Consider the following 15320-nt stretch of genomic DNA (forward strand, 5'->3'; position numbering starts at 1 on the left):
TGTCCAGTTTGACAAGGATGTGAAGGCACCAAAGGGTGTAGGAAAAAGACTCATGAGAAGACATTTAATAGTAGTGTTCATAGTCAGAAAAAATCTTGGCACAGTAGGTAGAAACAAACAGCTCTTGTTGGTGGAAGGGGCATGAACCAATTATTGGCAGAAGAATCAAAAATAGTGGAGGAAGAACCCTTTTGTGCAGAAGCGAGTATTTAAGAGTGCAGTATACTTGCTGGCGTGTAGTAGAGGCAGATTTAATCATGGCTTTCTAAAAGAATTGAATCATTATCTGATTACAGCATATTTGCAAGACTGTAGATTAAAGGCTGGGCCATGGGACAGTCTGTTTTGCTCATGCAGAGAGCAGACTTGACAAGCTGAATGGCCTCTGTTGTAACCACTCTGAGAGTCTCAGGTTTTTGAGGATATAACTGGCTGAAGAAATAAGGGGGAGCCAGTGGATATGGCGCATACATGTAAAAGGCATTCAATACGGTGCCACACAAAAAGTTGTATAAGTGCATGTCATTGGGAGAAATTTATTAATATGGATAGAGAATGGTTAAAGAACAGAAAACAGAGAATGGAAAATCGGAATCATTTCAGATTGATTGGCTGTAATGTGTGGAGTGCTAATCGGATTAGAGTGAGGGCATCCATTTATTACAGTCTATATCCATCATTTGGATGAATGGACCCTGTTTAATGTGGTCAAGTTTGCTGATGATACAGAGCTGCGTGAGAATATAAACTCTGAAGAGGGCATGGAATGCAAATGGATGCAAGTTGATTGAGTGAAGGATGGCATTTACTTTGGGAAATGTTTTTCTTCACTTTGGTGAGAAGAATAGAAAGTCAATATTTTCTTAAATACTGAGAGTCCAGTAAGTACAAACAAGAAAGACAAACTTAACATGTAGATACAAGAAGTGATTACGGAGTCAAATGGTATGCTGTCCTTGATTACAAGAAGTTTGGAGTATAACATTTAAGATATTCTTGATGCAGTTATATATGACTTTGGTTACTCCACATATGAAATATTTTACACTGCTGTGGGTCTCTGAAGCTAAGGAAGAATAAAACAATCTTAAAGTGTAAGAAAGCTTCACTGGATTGATTCCTGGGAAAGAAAGTGGAGACGTTCAGTAGGATGGACCAATAACCCTGGCATTTAGAAGCATACACATTACCCATTCAATAAGAATATAGCTGATTGTGGCCTCAACTTTAGATTCCTTCCTGCCTGCTGCTGATGACATTAGGCTCCCTTGTTGATTATAAATCTATTTACCATGGTGTTAAAAATATTCGATGATCTCCACCTCCACAACTCTCTGCAGTAGAAAGTTGACCCTCCGAGTAAAAACTTCTTCCTTGTCTCCAACTTAAATGGAAGACTTACTATTTTTAAACATGTCTCCTAGTTCTAGTATTTTTCATAATGGGAGACATCCTTTCAGTATCCCTCAGAATTTTATATGCTTCGATAAGATTACCTTCCATTCTTCTAAATGCCAAGGGATACAGGCCAGCCTGTCCAGTCTTTCCTCTTGATAAAGACCCCTTCCCAGATATCCATCAAGTGTATCTTCTCTGAACTGCTTCTAATACATTTGTATCCTTAAATGAGGAGACCAAAGCTGTATGCAGTACTCCACATGTGATCTCGCCAACATCCTGTATAACTGTAGCAAAACATGTCTACTTTTATATTCTTATTACCCTTGCAACAAACACCAATGCTCCATTTGCTTCTTCATCACTTGGTCTACTGTGAGTTAGCTTTGTGATGATTCATTTGCCAGGGCATTAAAATCTTTCTGTCCTTTAGAATTCTCAGTGTAAGCAATATATTTTTCTTCTTCTTGCCAGATGAACAAGTTCATATTTACACAAATTATACTTGCAACTTTTTGCTCACTTGCTTAACCTATCCCTAACATTTGCAGACTTATATCCCCTTTACAATTTACTCCCTATCTTTGTATTTTAAGCAAATTTATCAACTGTACATATAGTTTCTTCATTAAGGTCAATGATATAAGTTGTAAAAGATTATGCCTCATCAGATCCCTGTGACACACCACTTGTTACAATTTGAAAACCTGAAATTTTATTTCCTGTAAGCTAACCAATTGTCTCCTCATGCTTACATGTTATCTCCTATATCGTGCAGTTTTATGTAGCAACCTGAGTTGTAGAACCTTGTCATTGAAACTCGAGTACAAGAGTGATTTATCTTTATAAGGTCTGGTTAGACACACCTGGGACCACAAAGAGCATCAGTGTTAGAAGGGTATATTAACCATGAAGGGGATATGGATTAGATTGACAAGAATTATATCTGGACTCCAAAGATTCAGTTAAAACGTGAGATTACACAAGGATTGTATCCCCTGGAATTTGCACGTTTAAGGGGTGACTTGATCTCTTTTTCAAGCTGTTAAGGGAAACAGATGGGATTGATGGAGAGAAACTTCTGATTATGTTGGGGTGATATTAGGAAACACTTCTACACATAGGATGATGGAAGTCTGGAACTCTTCTGTAATAAAGGGTTTGATAGAGGAGGTGATGAGAAATTGTCACTCATAAAGACTAGGCTACAAGAATGTCTCAGTATAAGCATATGGCTGGTTAGGAGGAGAAACACTTCACTTGGAGAGGTGTGAATCTTTGGAATTCTTTCCCTTGCAGAGATCTACGTGACATATCCTCTGTTATAATCAGGATAGATCTGTGGATTTGGATATCAAAGGAAGGAAGAAATAAGGAGCTAGAACTAGATAATAAAATTGTGGTTGACCAGCCATGATCTTTAATGAGTGGAAGAACAGGATTGAGAGACTGAATGGCCTATTGTTAGTCCTATTCCGTATCTGCTTGTGATGTAACCATGTTTCTTGAATTCACTGGCATAATTATTCTGCTTATTGATTGCAGTGTTCCTGGTCCTGTCTTGATAAAGAAGTTCTCAGACACAGCAAAAGTTTTTATGAATCTTTTATCTGCTCAAGTGAACTCTGGATCTACGGCAGGTCTGCGATGGGTGGGTGTGATTTTTTTGAGTATTTTAATTAAAATGGTCCCATTCATCCCTATGATGTTTGCCTGTTGGATGGAAATGTTAAGTTTTCATTGTGACTTAGCCTGATTTTCTTGTCCATCAGATTCTCGCCTGCCTCTCCACACTGTTACGCAGGCAGGATTTGACTGTGTGGAGCTTCCCGTCCACTCTTCAAGTTTACCATGGTGTCCTCAGTTTCACTGTACATGTCAAACCAAAGGTAAGCCAATCGCACTGGAGCTGGGGAGTGATAAAAATGACTTGGCTGATGGGGTGTTCATAATTCATCTGGACCAGGTTGCACTGTCACCAGACTGCACAAAACACAATAGAGACAAATGTAAGTGGAGAGGTCAGGCTCAGTGATGAACTCTGCCAGTTTGATGATATTGGTGCCACATAGACTGTTGAGTGTGGGTTACCAAGGAAGAACTGAATGGGGACTGTGTGTTGGTCAAACAGAACAGATAACAAAAATCAAGTCAGTCTTGTTTTTAAAATTAACAGTAGATTGGCATCAATTGCAAGTTGTGGAGGAGAGCTTCAAACCTCTACCATCCTTTGTACATAAATGTGTTTGTTAATCTCACACCTGAAAGTTCTGCTCTAATTTGTAGACTCTGCCCCTTGGTCCTGGACTCACTCATGACTGGTGGAAATAGTACCATTGACTAATGTGAACAGTTTCCTAAACTGTTGTGATCTTGCAAACCTCCATCAAATCATCCCTCAATTTTCTTTGCTTAAAAGAGAAAAACAACAGCCCTTTCAAGCTAATCTTGGAGCTGAGATTTCTCATCTCTGAACCATTCTGGTGAATTTCCTCTGTACCATCTTAAGAGTCCTCACGTCCTAAAGCGTAATGGCCAGAATTGGGTGTGCACAACTCTGTTTGGGACTTAACCAGAGCTGTTGAAATGGTTAGGATAACCACCTGCCTTTGTACTCAATTTGTCAATGGATCCTGAGAACCCATATTTTTGCTAATTATTCTCTTAATTAGTCTTGCGATTTGTAAAAGTGGATTCACATGCAACCCCAGGTTGGCCTGTTCCTGCACACACTTCTGAGCAGCGCAGCTGTGTCTTTAATGCTTCTCCCTATCCCTTCTGCCAAAAGTCATCACCACGTAATCTTTGAATGAAATTTCATCTGCCAGTTCTATGCCCATTCTGCTGATCTCTGTGTCCTCTTGAAGGCTATTGGTATCGCTGCTTGCCACAAATTTGAAATGCTACTCTATTTATTGCTGATTGTTTGCCCCCCTCTGCCCTTCACTGCCCCAGGTCCGGAAAGAAGCGCAACGCAGCATCTGCTCTATACTCAAGGGAAGTGACTTCATGTTTGGAGACTTGGCTCCACCCCATCATCCAGCTGCACAATCGACAGCCAGATTCTGCATAAAGGAAATTGAGGAGTCTGGAGGTTTGTGGTGACGACATATGGAAGGTCTCTGGAGTGTGGGTTGGAGTTCTCTGCTGAGGTATCTAGACTGGGAGTAGGGAGGCTATATGCTTGTTGGGTGGAGTTAGGAAGTCAGGAAGAAGCTGGTTGGATTGTGGTCTGCTCAGTAATAATGCTTACTTTCTTGATAATTATATTTGTTTCTTATAGGTGGTGATCAGGGTACAACAACACTGCATGTGTTGGGTTTGCTGAAGGATGTGCTCCCTTGTTTCCCTGTCAGTTGTGTAAAGTCATGCTGTGAGACTCTGCTCAGAGTCATGACTCTCAGTCATGTGGTAAGTCTCACCATTAAGATTCGTAAACCTACAAATTGTTTCCTTTGCTGGACAGGACATAACTATAATGATAGGCCAGTACAAGACGCAACAACAAGACCATTCTGCCTATCAAATTTACACTGACTCTTTCAAAGAGCAATCAAATCAGTCCCATTCCCCTATTCTTTCCCCACATCCCAACAATTGTTGTTTCTTCAAATATCGGTTCAATTCACCTTTAAAGGCAACTATTGAACCTATGTCCACCATACTCTCAGATAGTCCAATGCACTCAGCAAATCTGATTCTTTTGCTAGTCATCTTTAGTCTGTAATTGCTGGTCATCAATTCTTTAGATTTTGGAAAAAAGTTCTTTAATTTGCTGTAACTACATTTTCCATAATTTTGAGAACGGTAAGATTTCCTCTTTAGCTTCTCTGATCTGAGGAGGTGACCTGCAGCTCCTCCAATCTATCATCATAATTATAGGCCCTCATAGTTCATTAATATAGATTGTGAACAACAGGGGCCAAAGCTGTTGATCCTTGCAATACCACACGAATCAGAGCCTGATCTGTTTTATGCCTGTTAACCAATTCCACATAACATGCCAGTACATCATCCTCAGTTCCATGTGACTTAATTTTGTTTACTATCCTCCTACATAGAACATTTTCAAAAACCTTGTGAAAATCTGAATACACCACATCAGCTGGTTCCTTATTGGTGTTGCTCATAGCCTTCTCAAAAAAAACTCCACTGAATTTGACAGCCTTGATTTTTCATTTGTTAATCAATGTTGATTCTGTCCAATTGGATAATTATTTTCAATATCCAGTAATCATGTTCATTCAAATAGATTCTGGCATTTTCACTTCTGTCGATGTCGAGCTAACAGGTCTGTTGCTTCTCCACGCAGCAGGGACTTGCTCGACAAAGCTTTGTGAAAGTTGTTGGGAGAAAGATCTTGCATTTTACCAATCCAAGAATCTGTAACCTTCATAAACATCACCTTTTGCCAACGTGTTGCAGATGAATTGATTGCAAAATCTTGGACCAATTGTTTTCTCAGGATTTTGCACCCCCAGCCTACTTTGTTTCTTGCTTTTCTTAGTCAATCTAGCCACTGTTTCCAGAAAGCTCATGACACTGTATTGGAGACTGTTACTGCCTCACACTCTGAAACCCTCAGTGTGAACTCCTGCATTTCCTGTCTCTCTCACAGATGGTGACGGCTTGTGCGATGCAAGCATTTCACGGACTCTTTGTTGCCAAACCAAACTCAACAGTCCTGACAGGCGAACTCAATGCTCAGATCATAACTGTGAGTCTAGACCTCAGCAGTGGGATGGATGCATGGGCAATCCTGGAAGGGGACAAATTGGCTATGGATGATTCTGGTGGGATGGAAGGTGCAGGAGGTTGAGGTGACACTGATAGGGGGCGGGAATGGTTTGGGTGGCCCCGGGAGGCGTACAAGTGACAGTGTAGATAGTGGAAAGATTTTCAGGTGATCCCAGTCAGGGCAGGTAGGGGTGCGACTGACTGCGAGGAGGGGACTAGGTGACCGTTCTTGAATATGGATGTGTGTGTGTTGGTTGTGTGTGTGGTGTATGTGTGTGTGTGTTCGTATGCAGGTGACCTACGTGGATTGGGCCGTGTGTGCTCAGAGGGTGTTGGTCTTGGGATTATGAGTGATCTGAGGTTGGGGTGTTAATTAATAGGTCTTTGCAGTTTGTGAAGAATAATTTGTAAATGCTGTGTTTCACCTACAGGCTTTGTATGATTACTTGCCAAATATTGGTGACCTACAGCCTGTCCTGGCCTGGCTTACCGTAATGGAAAAAGCACATATCAGCCTGTGCAGGTAATGAGTTTGTTTCAGTGAATAAGTGACACTGTTTATAGTGGCCCTGTCAGGGTCAGCGTTTACCAAGGGCTCTGTAGGGGTCAGGGTTTATCGTGGACTAGTTGAGGTTTTTTTTCATTCGTGACTTTTTTTTTCTTGATCCTTTAGTGTCTAAACTCTGATGTCCTGTTGTTAGGTTGCAGGGTTCCTTGTGTTTGGCTCATCTCCCTCGTCTTTTCTGCACGGCTGTTAGTTGTCTCCTTTCATCACACACACAGCTCGTGGCTGCTGCAGCTGAAACCATGAAGGTGAGTTAAAGGTATTAATCTTTCTTGTCGTCTTGTTTTTTTTGCTCCACTCACTGAAATCATAGAATCATTGAACCACTATGGTGTGGCAGCAAGCCATTTGGCCCATTATGTCTACATCGAGCATCCATAGAGCATCCTTCCCTGACCCACCCCCAGTAACTCTGCATTTCTCACGGCTGATCCACTTAACCTACACATCCCTAGACACTATAGTACAGTATGGCCAATTCATCTAACCTGCACATCATTGGACTGATAGGGGAAACTAGAGCCTTTGGAAGAAACTTATATAGTCACAGGGCGAATGTGCAAACTGCACGCTGACAATCGCCTGACGTTGGAATTGAACCTTGGTCCCAGGCGCTGTGAAGCAGCAGTGCTAATCACAGGCACTGTGAATATTGAAATGATCACAGGATGGTGCCTGATGCAGGGTTCAAGTTGTGTTATAAGCAAAATGAACATGTGGTTAAGTCCGGATAATGAATGTAGTATGTTGTAGCCTAAATCGGTGATCGAATTTGAGGGCAGAGGAGTTAACCGGTGCATCCAAGTTTACATATTTGGTATGGATGAGATGTAAATGGTCAATTTCCTACAATAGACTGAAACTGCAGCTGTTGGGAATTTCCTTAGAATCACAGAACAGAATGATTATAAATGTGTTGACCCTCTAATAGAAGCAGTTCCATGAGTTCCACTCCCCTTCCTTTGTTGACCTGCAGATCTTCTCAGATAATGATCCAGTTCCCTCTTGAATTTTTTGACTGCTTCTGCCACATTTTCAGGAAATTTATTCCAGACCTTAACCACTTGCTGTGTCGCAGGTTTTTCTTCATAATACCAATCCTTCTTTCTCCAGTTACATTAAAACACTGTCCTCTGGTACTTTATCCTTCAAACAATAGAAAAAGTTTCTCCCTTTCTACTCTGTCTTGGCCCAATATGATTTTGAAACCCTAACAGGTGTCCTCTGAAACTTCTCTTAAAGGAAAACAGTCTCCAATCTGTACACAATTCAGGAAACATTTCTGCAGCTTTTCTAAAAGTGTCAGAACTGGACATGACACTTCAGTTGAGGCTAAATCTGTGTTTAATACACCTTTAATATATCTTCCTTACTTATCACAGGTTAAATAGTTTCCTCAAACACCTCCAGGAATCCTCTAACTGGGTTCAGATAGAGTAAAATTTTCCTCTGCACTGTCCCATCAATATTCCCAGGGCAGGTACAGCCTCATCGCCTTGATTTTGTTGAATTGTCATTGAGCTTTCTGCTTGCTCCTCTTTGTCTCTGCAGATGCTGCTGAGAGAGTGTGTGGCTCCTTTTGCCAATGACATTGGTGTATTTACTTCAGCTTCCCCATCTGGTCCTGCCTCCTACATTTGTAAGATGTTTAGGTGAGAGTTTCAAGCTGTCAATTAGCTCACTGTGAGTACTTGCTCATTGATGTTTCTCTGTCTGGGGAGTAGTAGGGTCACATTCGAGTGGCGGGGGAGTTGATTGGACAAGGGGGATCAATCAGGCCGTAATAAGGGAGGTGTGATAATGGGGTCTCGTTGCGGGGTGGGGTGGAGGGCTGGTGGAGTCAGTGACTATGTAATTCTTCAATCTTTTATTATAGTCAAAGAAACTGACTGGAAAATAATCTGTTTTAGGGCATTGTGATTGGCTGTATGACATAGGGTGTTGTGATTGGATGCAGTCCTGTTTCACTATGTTTATTGGTGGTTTTGTGTTGCAGGGCAGTGGAGAATGGGCTGACCTATCGATTCCACGCTTCCTGGGCTTTCGTACTACAGGTCCTCGGCACATTCTTTGAGGTCATTGGCAAGCAGGCCTATCCAGTGATGAAACAGGTGAGGGCTGGAGAGAGAAAGAAAGGAGGGAGTGCTAGAGACAGCTTGAAAGACAGAGAATGAGGGAGAGAAAGGAAGGGATAGAAATGGCTAGTGAGCAAGAGAAAGCATGGGTGAGGGAGATTTGAGGACAGGGAGAGACATTGAGAGATGATAGACAACCTGTGGAATCTGTTATTTATGTGGCCAGCTAACTCAGGTGGATGATAATGGCAAATACTAGGGTCATGGTTCAGGGCCTTACAAAGGATGAATGTTTTTTATAGCAGCAAGTATGAGAGAGTTATCATAGCCAGCAGAGGACCAGAGCACACTTTAATGTGAAAAGGTGAGAGTTTTTGAGCTGAAGTATCAGCCTCTGACACTGAAGCATCAGGGAGGAGGAAAGTTGAATGAACACTTTGTCCCAGAAGGCAGTCACTCCCTTGGTACTTCAGACTTGGTCCAGAATGGGATAGTGTGACTACAGGCTGTCACACCTATAGTGTCACATTTAAATTCTTTTAAAATGGAGGAACATTTGCTCTTCTACTTGCTCAGAAAGTTTGATGTTCTGGCACCTTGTGTGGCTGAACATAAGAACTACAGCGAGACGGCAAATTTACCATGGAGAACTGCAGCTGCAGTGAAGAAAGGAAAGAGAAATTATTTGTAGGAGATAAAAGTATGGTTGGGGAGGCGAGCAGTGGTGGTTGGAGGGTGTGGGGCTTGGTGGTGATGGTGGTAGGTACTGTTTTCTCTAGCCGGAAGCATGAGTCCCAAGGCAGTGTTGCTTGTCTGGTGCCAGGATTAAGGACATCGCCATAGAGTTGCTGTGGGAGTGAAAGGATCTATTTCTTATAACCCATATAAGTGTGAGTAACATAGATGGGAACTGGGAAAGGGGTTCTGTTAATGGAGTACAAGAAACTAGAGTCTTAATTAAAAGCGTGAGGCATGTGGGTCTGAAACAAGTGACTTAATCTTTGTAAGAGAAATTACAATTATGAGGTAATCTCTGGAGTACGACCTGAGACAGACAAATTGGGAAATATTAATTTTAATATAGTCAGGTGAGGCAACATGGTTTTACATTAAGGCAATTATGTTTGACAAATTTATTTGCCTTCATTAAGGACATACTAAGCAGATTGAATAAATAGCAATCAATAGATGTAGCATATTTGGATTTCCAAAAGGCGACAACAGCATGGTGTTAAAGTCACTGGGCAAGTAATCTTGAACTCCAGGTTAATGGTTTGGGGGCATGTTCAAATCCTACCATGGCAGATGGCGAACTGTGAATTCAGTAAAATTCTGGAATAAAAAGAACTACCTTAATGGTGACCATGTGACCACTGTGGATTGTTATAACAATCCAATTGGCTCACTAATGTCCGGAAGGAAAGGATGTCTGCTATCCTTATCCAGTCCGGCCTACTAGACTATACACTGCAGCAATATGGTTGACTTTTCACTGTTTATGGGCAGCAAAAATAAATTAGGAGAAAGTGAGGACTGCAGATGCTGGAGATCAGAACTTAGAAATGTGTTGCTGGAAAGGCGCAGCAGGTCAGGCAGCATCCAAATTCTCCTTCTCCTTGGATGCTGCCTGACCTGCTGCGCTTTTCCAGCAACACATTTTTAAGCAAAAATAAATTTACAAGATACAATAGTACTTAAACGTTTGCAGCACAAGATAAGAGCTCACTGTTTTGGGTTGCTATTATAGCATGATTAAGAGGATTGACAAAATAATAGCAAACAGAGTTGGGATAAATAGATAATTTTCAGGACGGTACATTGTAAGGGGTAGAGCGCCCAGAAGCTGGGCACTCTTCCCTTTTCAATTTGCATCCACCCTCCCCCCCCCCCCCCCCCCCCCCCCCCCCCCCATCTCACATCTCTTCCCGTTGCTGAACTCCAGATCAAAATTGTGTATGCTTCCCTGTGCATACACAAGTGCGTTCTCAAATGAGTGCATATGCGTAGTTGTCCCCAGTTGCTGATGTTGGTAGGCAGTCCCTTTTTGTATATACATTTGACAGAGGCAGAAGACAGAGGGGTTATTAATGGTGGAGAAAGAGAAAAAGAGATGTAATATAGGAGTAAATTAAGATGTGGTGGGGAGCAAACTACTAAAAGCAAATAAAAATGCAAGCAAGGCGAGACTGAGGGAAAAGGAGGGAGACGGAGACAGAAGAAAATGGAGGATAGACATAATGGGGTCTGAAGTTATGGAATTCAGTGTTGAGACCTTGAGGCTGTACAGTGTTGAGTGAAAAATGAAGTGGTGTTCCTCAAAGTTGCATTGTGCTTCATTGGAACATTGCAGCAGAGCCATTACAGAAATATTAGCATGAGAACACAATACTTTATTGAAATTGTAAGCAACTGGGAGCTCATAGTCATTCTTACAGACAAGTGGAGGTGTTCCGCAAAGCTGTCACCAAGTTTGTGTTTGGCCTTGTTAATGTAAAGGAGACTACATTGTGAGGACTGTATGTGGTAGTCCAGATTGATAGAAGTGAAATGCTGGCCTTTCTTTGCAGAAGGATTGGAGAATAAAAGTTGGCGAAACTTGCTACAACTGTACATTGCAATTAGTGAAACCATACTTAAATGTTGGTTTCCAGTTATATATTGGAAACCGGTGAGAGAATGCTGATTTTGTGCGTTAATTTATGAAGAAACATTGAGCAAGTTGGGTCTATACTCTTTGGAGTTTTGAGCGAATGAAGAAATTGTTTTCCTCTAAGGAGAGAGGCAGTTTTACAAATAAGGGGTCTCTAATTTTAAGATGGAGGTGAGGAGGACATTCTTGTTTGAAGGTTGGTTAGTTTTTGGAAGTCTGTTCCCAGGTAGCAGTGAAGACTGCTTTACTGAATATATCCAAGGCTGAGCTAGACAAACTTATGATCTACAAGCTATTAAGTAGAATTGCACCCAGAATCAGATCAGTCGCAACAATTTTACATTTTAGGGCAAGTTTGAGGGTCTAAAGGGGCCACCTCCTGCTGCAACTTATGATCTAAGGTGGAAAGAGGGGAAGAGAGTGGGGTCAGGGGGAAGTGGAACGAGACAGATAGTTACTGGAGTGGGTGGGGGGGGTGCTCTTTGAAGAAATGGAGTGGGAATGAGTGAATGGATTTAGTAATGTCATCTTGTTATGTTTAAAAATGCATGATTTGCATTTCTGTGACCTCCGGACTCCAAAGCACTTTCAACGTTCTCGAGTTGTTTTTCAACAATAGTCACTGTTATAGTATAAGAAACAAAAAGATCAATGTGTACACATCAAGTTGCCAGGCATGTGATAATGACCAGATAATCTGTTTTCTTGTCTCCACTATCTTGATCTTGTCTTTGTGTTTTCAGTGTGTGCAGACTTTGTGTGATCTGCGAGAGACTCCATATTTCGCCTACACCAAGGAGCTGGATCGGACTGTAGGGATGGCTGTTGAGTGCATGGGGCCAGAATCTGTTTTACAGGCAGTTCCCCTACAGATTGATGGCACTGAGTGAGTGATGCAGTCATGGGAAGTGAATTGATGCCTGGGGGATTAAAGAAGCATTGGCAATATGGAAAAAAAAATCTGGTTAAGAGACATTAAATCAGTATGCTAATTCAATGGAGAGAGATTGCATAATTCAGTGGTAGAGAGGGATCTAGGTGTTGGTACATGAATCACATGAAGTTAAAGTGCAGCCATCAGCAAATAATTTGAAAAACAAACACAATATTGGCGTTTGTTGCAATGAGGTCATAGAGTCATACAGCACTGAAACAGACCCTTCAGTCCATGCTGACCATAATGCCAAACTAAATTCGTTCCACCTGCCTGTGCATGGCCCACATCTTTCCAAACATTCCTTATTCATGTATATATCCAAATGTCTTTTAAATGTTGTAACTGTACCTGTATCGACCACTTTCTCTGGAAGTTAATTCCACACTTGAGCCACTCTGTATATTTAAAAACAAAATTGCTCCTCATGTCTGTCTTAAATATTTCTCCTCTTACGTTAAAAATATGCCCATTACACTTGAAATTCCCCATCCTAGTGAAAAGACACCTGCAGTTCACCTTGTCTATATTCCTCATGACCTTCTATATGGTCACCCCTCACCACCTATGCTCCAGTGAGAAAACATCCCAGCCTCCCCTTTATAACTCAAGCCCTCCATTTCTGGCAACATCCCAGTAAATCCTTTCTGAACTTTTTCCAGCTTAATAATATCCTTCCTAAAACAGGGTGACCAGACCTGGACACAGTATTCCAACACAGGCCTCACTAACATCTTGTACAACCTCAACACAATGTCCCAACTCCTATACCTGAAGGTCTGAGCAATTAATGCAAGTGTGTTAAATGCTGCCTTAACCTCCCTATTTATATGTGATGCAAACTTCAAAGAATTATGTACCTGAGTCTCTAGTTGTACCTGTTCGACAACACTAGCCAAGGCCACACTTTTAATTATATACGTCTTGCCCTTGTTTGTTTCACCAAAATGTAATACCTTGCATTTATCCAAATTATATTCTATCTGCCACTCCCTTTAGCCATTGACCAAATTGATCAAGATCTCTTTGTAATCTTATATGACATTATTCACTGTCCACTATACCACCAATTTTGGTATCATCTGTAAATTTATTAATCCTGCCTCCCAAGTTCTCAGATAAATCATTTATATAAATGACAAACAAAAGTAGACCCAACACCAATCCCTGTTGAACACTGGTGGCCACAGGCCTCCTGTCCGAAAAACAACCTCCACCATTACTCTGTCTCCAGCCATTAAACCCATTTTTGTAACTATTTGGCAAGGTCACTTTGAATCCCATGTGGTCTAACTTTACTAATTAGTCTACCATGCGGAACCTTGTTAAGACTTTACTAAAGTCTAAGTAAACAAAATTGACCGCTCTGCCCTCTCTAATCTTCTTGGTTACTTCCTCAAAAAAACTCAATCAAGTTTGACACATGATTTCTCTCGCACAAAACCATGCTGACTATCCCTAATCATTCCTTGCACCTCCAAATGCTTATAAATACTATCTTTCAGAATCACTTCCAACAACTTACAGAATAAAAAAGGTTTACTACAACTATATTGATGTTGGTGGGTCTGCATCTGGAGTACAGTGTCCAGTTTTGGTTTCTTTACTTGAAAATATTATAATTGCTTTAGAAGAGGTTCAGATAAGGTTCACCTGGATCATTCCTGGGATGGAGGGCTTAAGTGAGGATACAAATTAAGAGATACAAGCACCAGAGTTTAAAGTGTTGTTTAGGCAGGGTTCAGGCATGTGATTTCTGGTTAGAGTTTTATTCCAACTCTCTGTTAACCAAATCCCACCTGCTGATTACTTGTTTTCGATATATTTGCACATAGTCAAGTTCTCATCCAGTTATACTCACATCAACATTGTCTGTTTTATAGTTACACTTGGCATCAGACCCTACTAGATATTAACAAGGAGCATTTAGCACCACTGCTCCACTGTTCAGTAAGATCATGGCTGACCTATTAGTGTTTTGAATTCCATTTTCCCACCTATTCCAAAAACCTTTTATTGCATGTCTGGCAAGAATTAATCTACCGGAGCCTGAAAAATATTTATTGACCCTGATTCACTACCTTCTTTAAAAGTCTCACAACCCTCAGAAAATATTCTTTTCATCTTTGTTCTGAAAGGCGAAGCTCTAATTTTTAAACAGGGTCCACTAGTTCTGGACTCGTCCACAAGAAGAACATCTTTTTCATGTCCATCAAGACTTCTGGATCTTGTATAATGTTTTCTAATCAACCTGTTTAGAGATGTTATAGAATGGGTGATACATAGAATCATAGAAATGCTACTGTGCAGAAAGAGACCAGTTGATCCATTGAGTCTGCACTAACCCTCCAAAGAACATCACATACAGATAATCTTGATGAAAACACCTAAGATCTTAAGGTACGGTATAGGGTCGATACCCAGAGGATGGTTTATTTCTTGTAGGGGAGACTATAATTAAGGGATACAGTTTAACACTAAGACTCTCCTTTCTAAGATGCCATTGGGAAATGTTTTCCTTGGTTGTTAAAGTGAGGAATTTTCTAGTGGGGACTGAGTCTTCACATTCACTCAAGGCTGAGTTAGATGGAATTTAGATAGACAGAGGGGTCTATCTAGTGGAGATGAGACTGCGACCAAATCAACCATATTTTAATTGAATAATAGAGCAGGAAGAAATGGCCTGCTCCTGCTCCTGAATACTCTCTTCTTATGACAGAAAGTAGAGAGTAGCTGTGAATCAGTATTCTTTCCCCAGAATGAATGGGAGGAGAGATTGATGATTATCAAGGGTCAATACCAGCACCACAACTCTCTAATGCATTAATATCCTCGACTGGGCTATACAGGCTAACAGACTTTAGGAATCCATGGACAGCTTGGTAAAATGGACAGATAATTAACAGATGAACTATGACAGAAATATGAAGTTATACATTTTGCTGCAAAGCATAAAGAGAA

General features: G+C 41.1%; 1 protein-coding gene across 1 annotated transcript in view; it reads left to right on the forward strand.

Moving 5' to 3' along the window:
• The window catches only part of rrp12 (ribosomal RNA processing 12 homolog), a 53601-nt gene that overhangs the window by 6478 nt on the left and 31803 nt on the right, over positions 1-15320 (forward strand). Inside the window, exons 5-14 of the mRNA XM_043712868.2 lie at positions 2944-3049; positions 3171-3287; positions 4354-4492; positions 4682-4809; positions 6017-6115; positions 6567-6658; positions 6837-6948; positions 8252-8352; positions 8697-8811; positions 12169-12311. Of these exons, the coding sequence (XP_043568803.2) occupies positions 2944-3049; positions 3171-3287; positions 4354-4492; positions 4682-4809; positions 6017-6115; positions 6567-6658; positions 6837-6948; positions 8252-8352; positions 8697-8811; positions 12169-12311 (1152 nt within the window). The remainder of the gene's footprint in view (positions 1-2943; positions 3050-3170; positions 3288-4353; positions 4493-4681; positions 4810-6016; positions 6116-6566; positions 6659-6836; positions 6949-8251; positions 8353-8696; positions 8812-12168; positions 12312-15320) is intronic.

The sequence above is a fragment of the Chiloscyllium plagiosum genome, unplaced genomic scaffold (genome assembly GCF_037043375.1).
Source record: "Chiloscyllium plagiosum isolate Xiang-an unplaced genomic scaffold, Cpla_swu_hap1 HiC_scaffold_22, whole genome shotgun sequence".
In the NCBI taxonomy this organism is placed as follows: Eukaryota; Metazoa; Chordata; class Chondrichthyes; order Orectolobiformes; family Hemiscylliidae; genus Chiloscyllium; species Chiloscyllium plagiosum.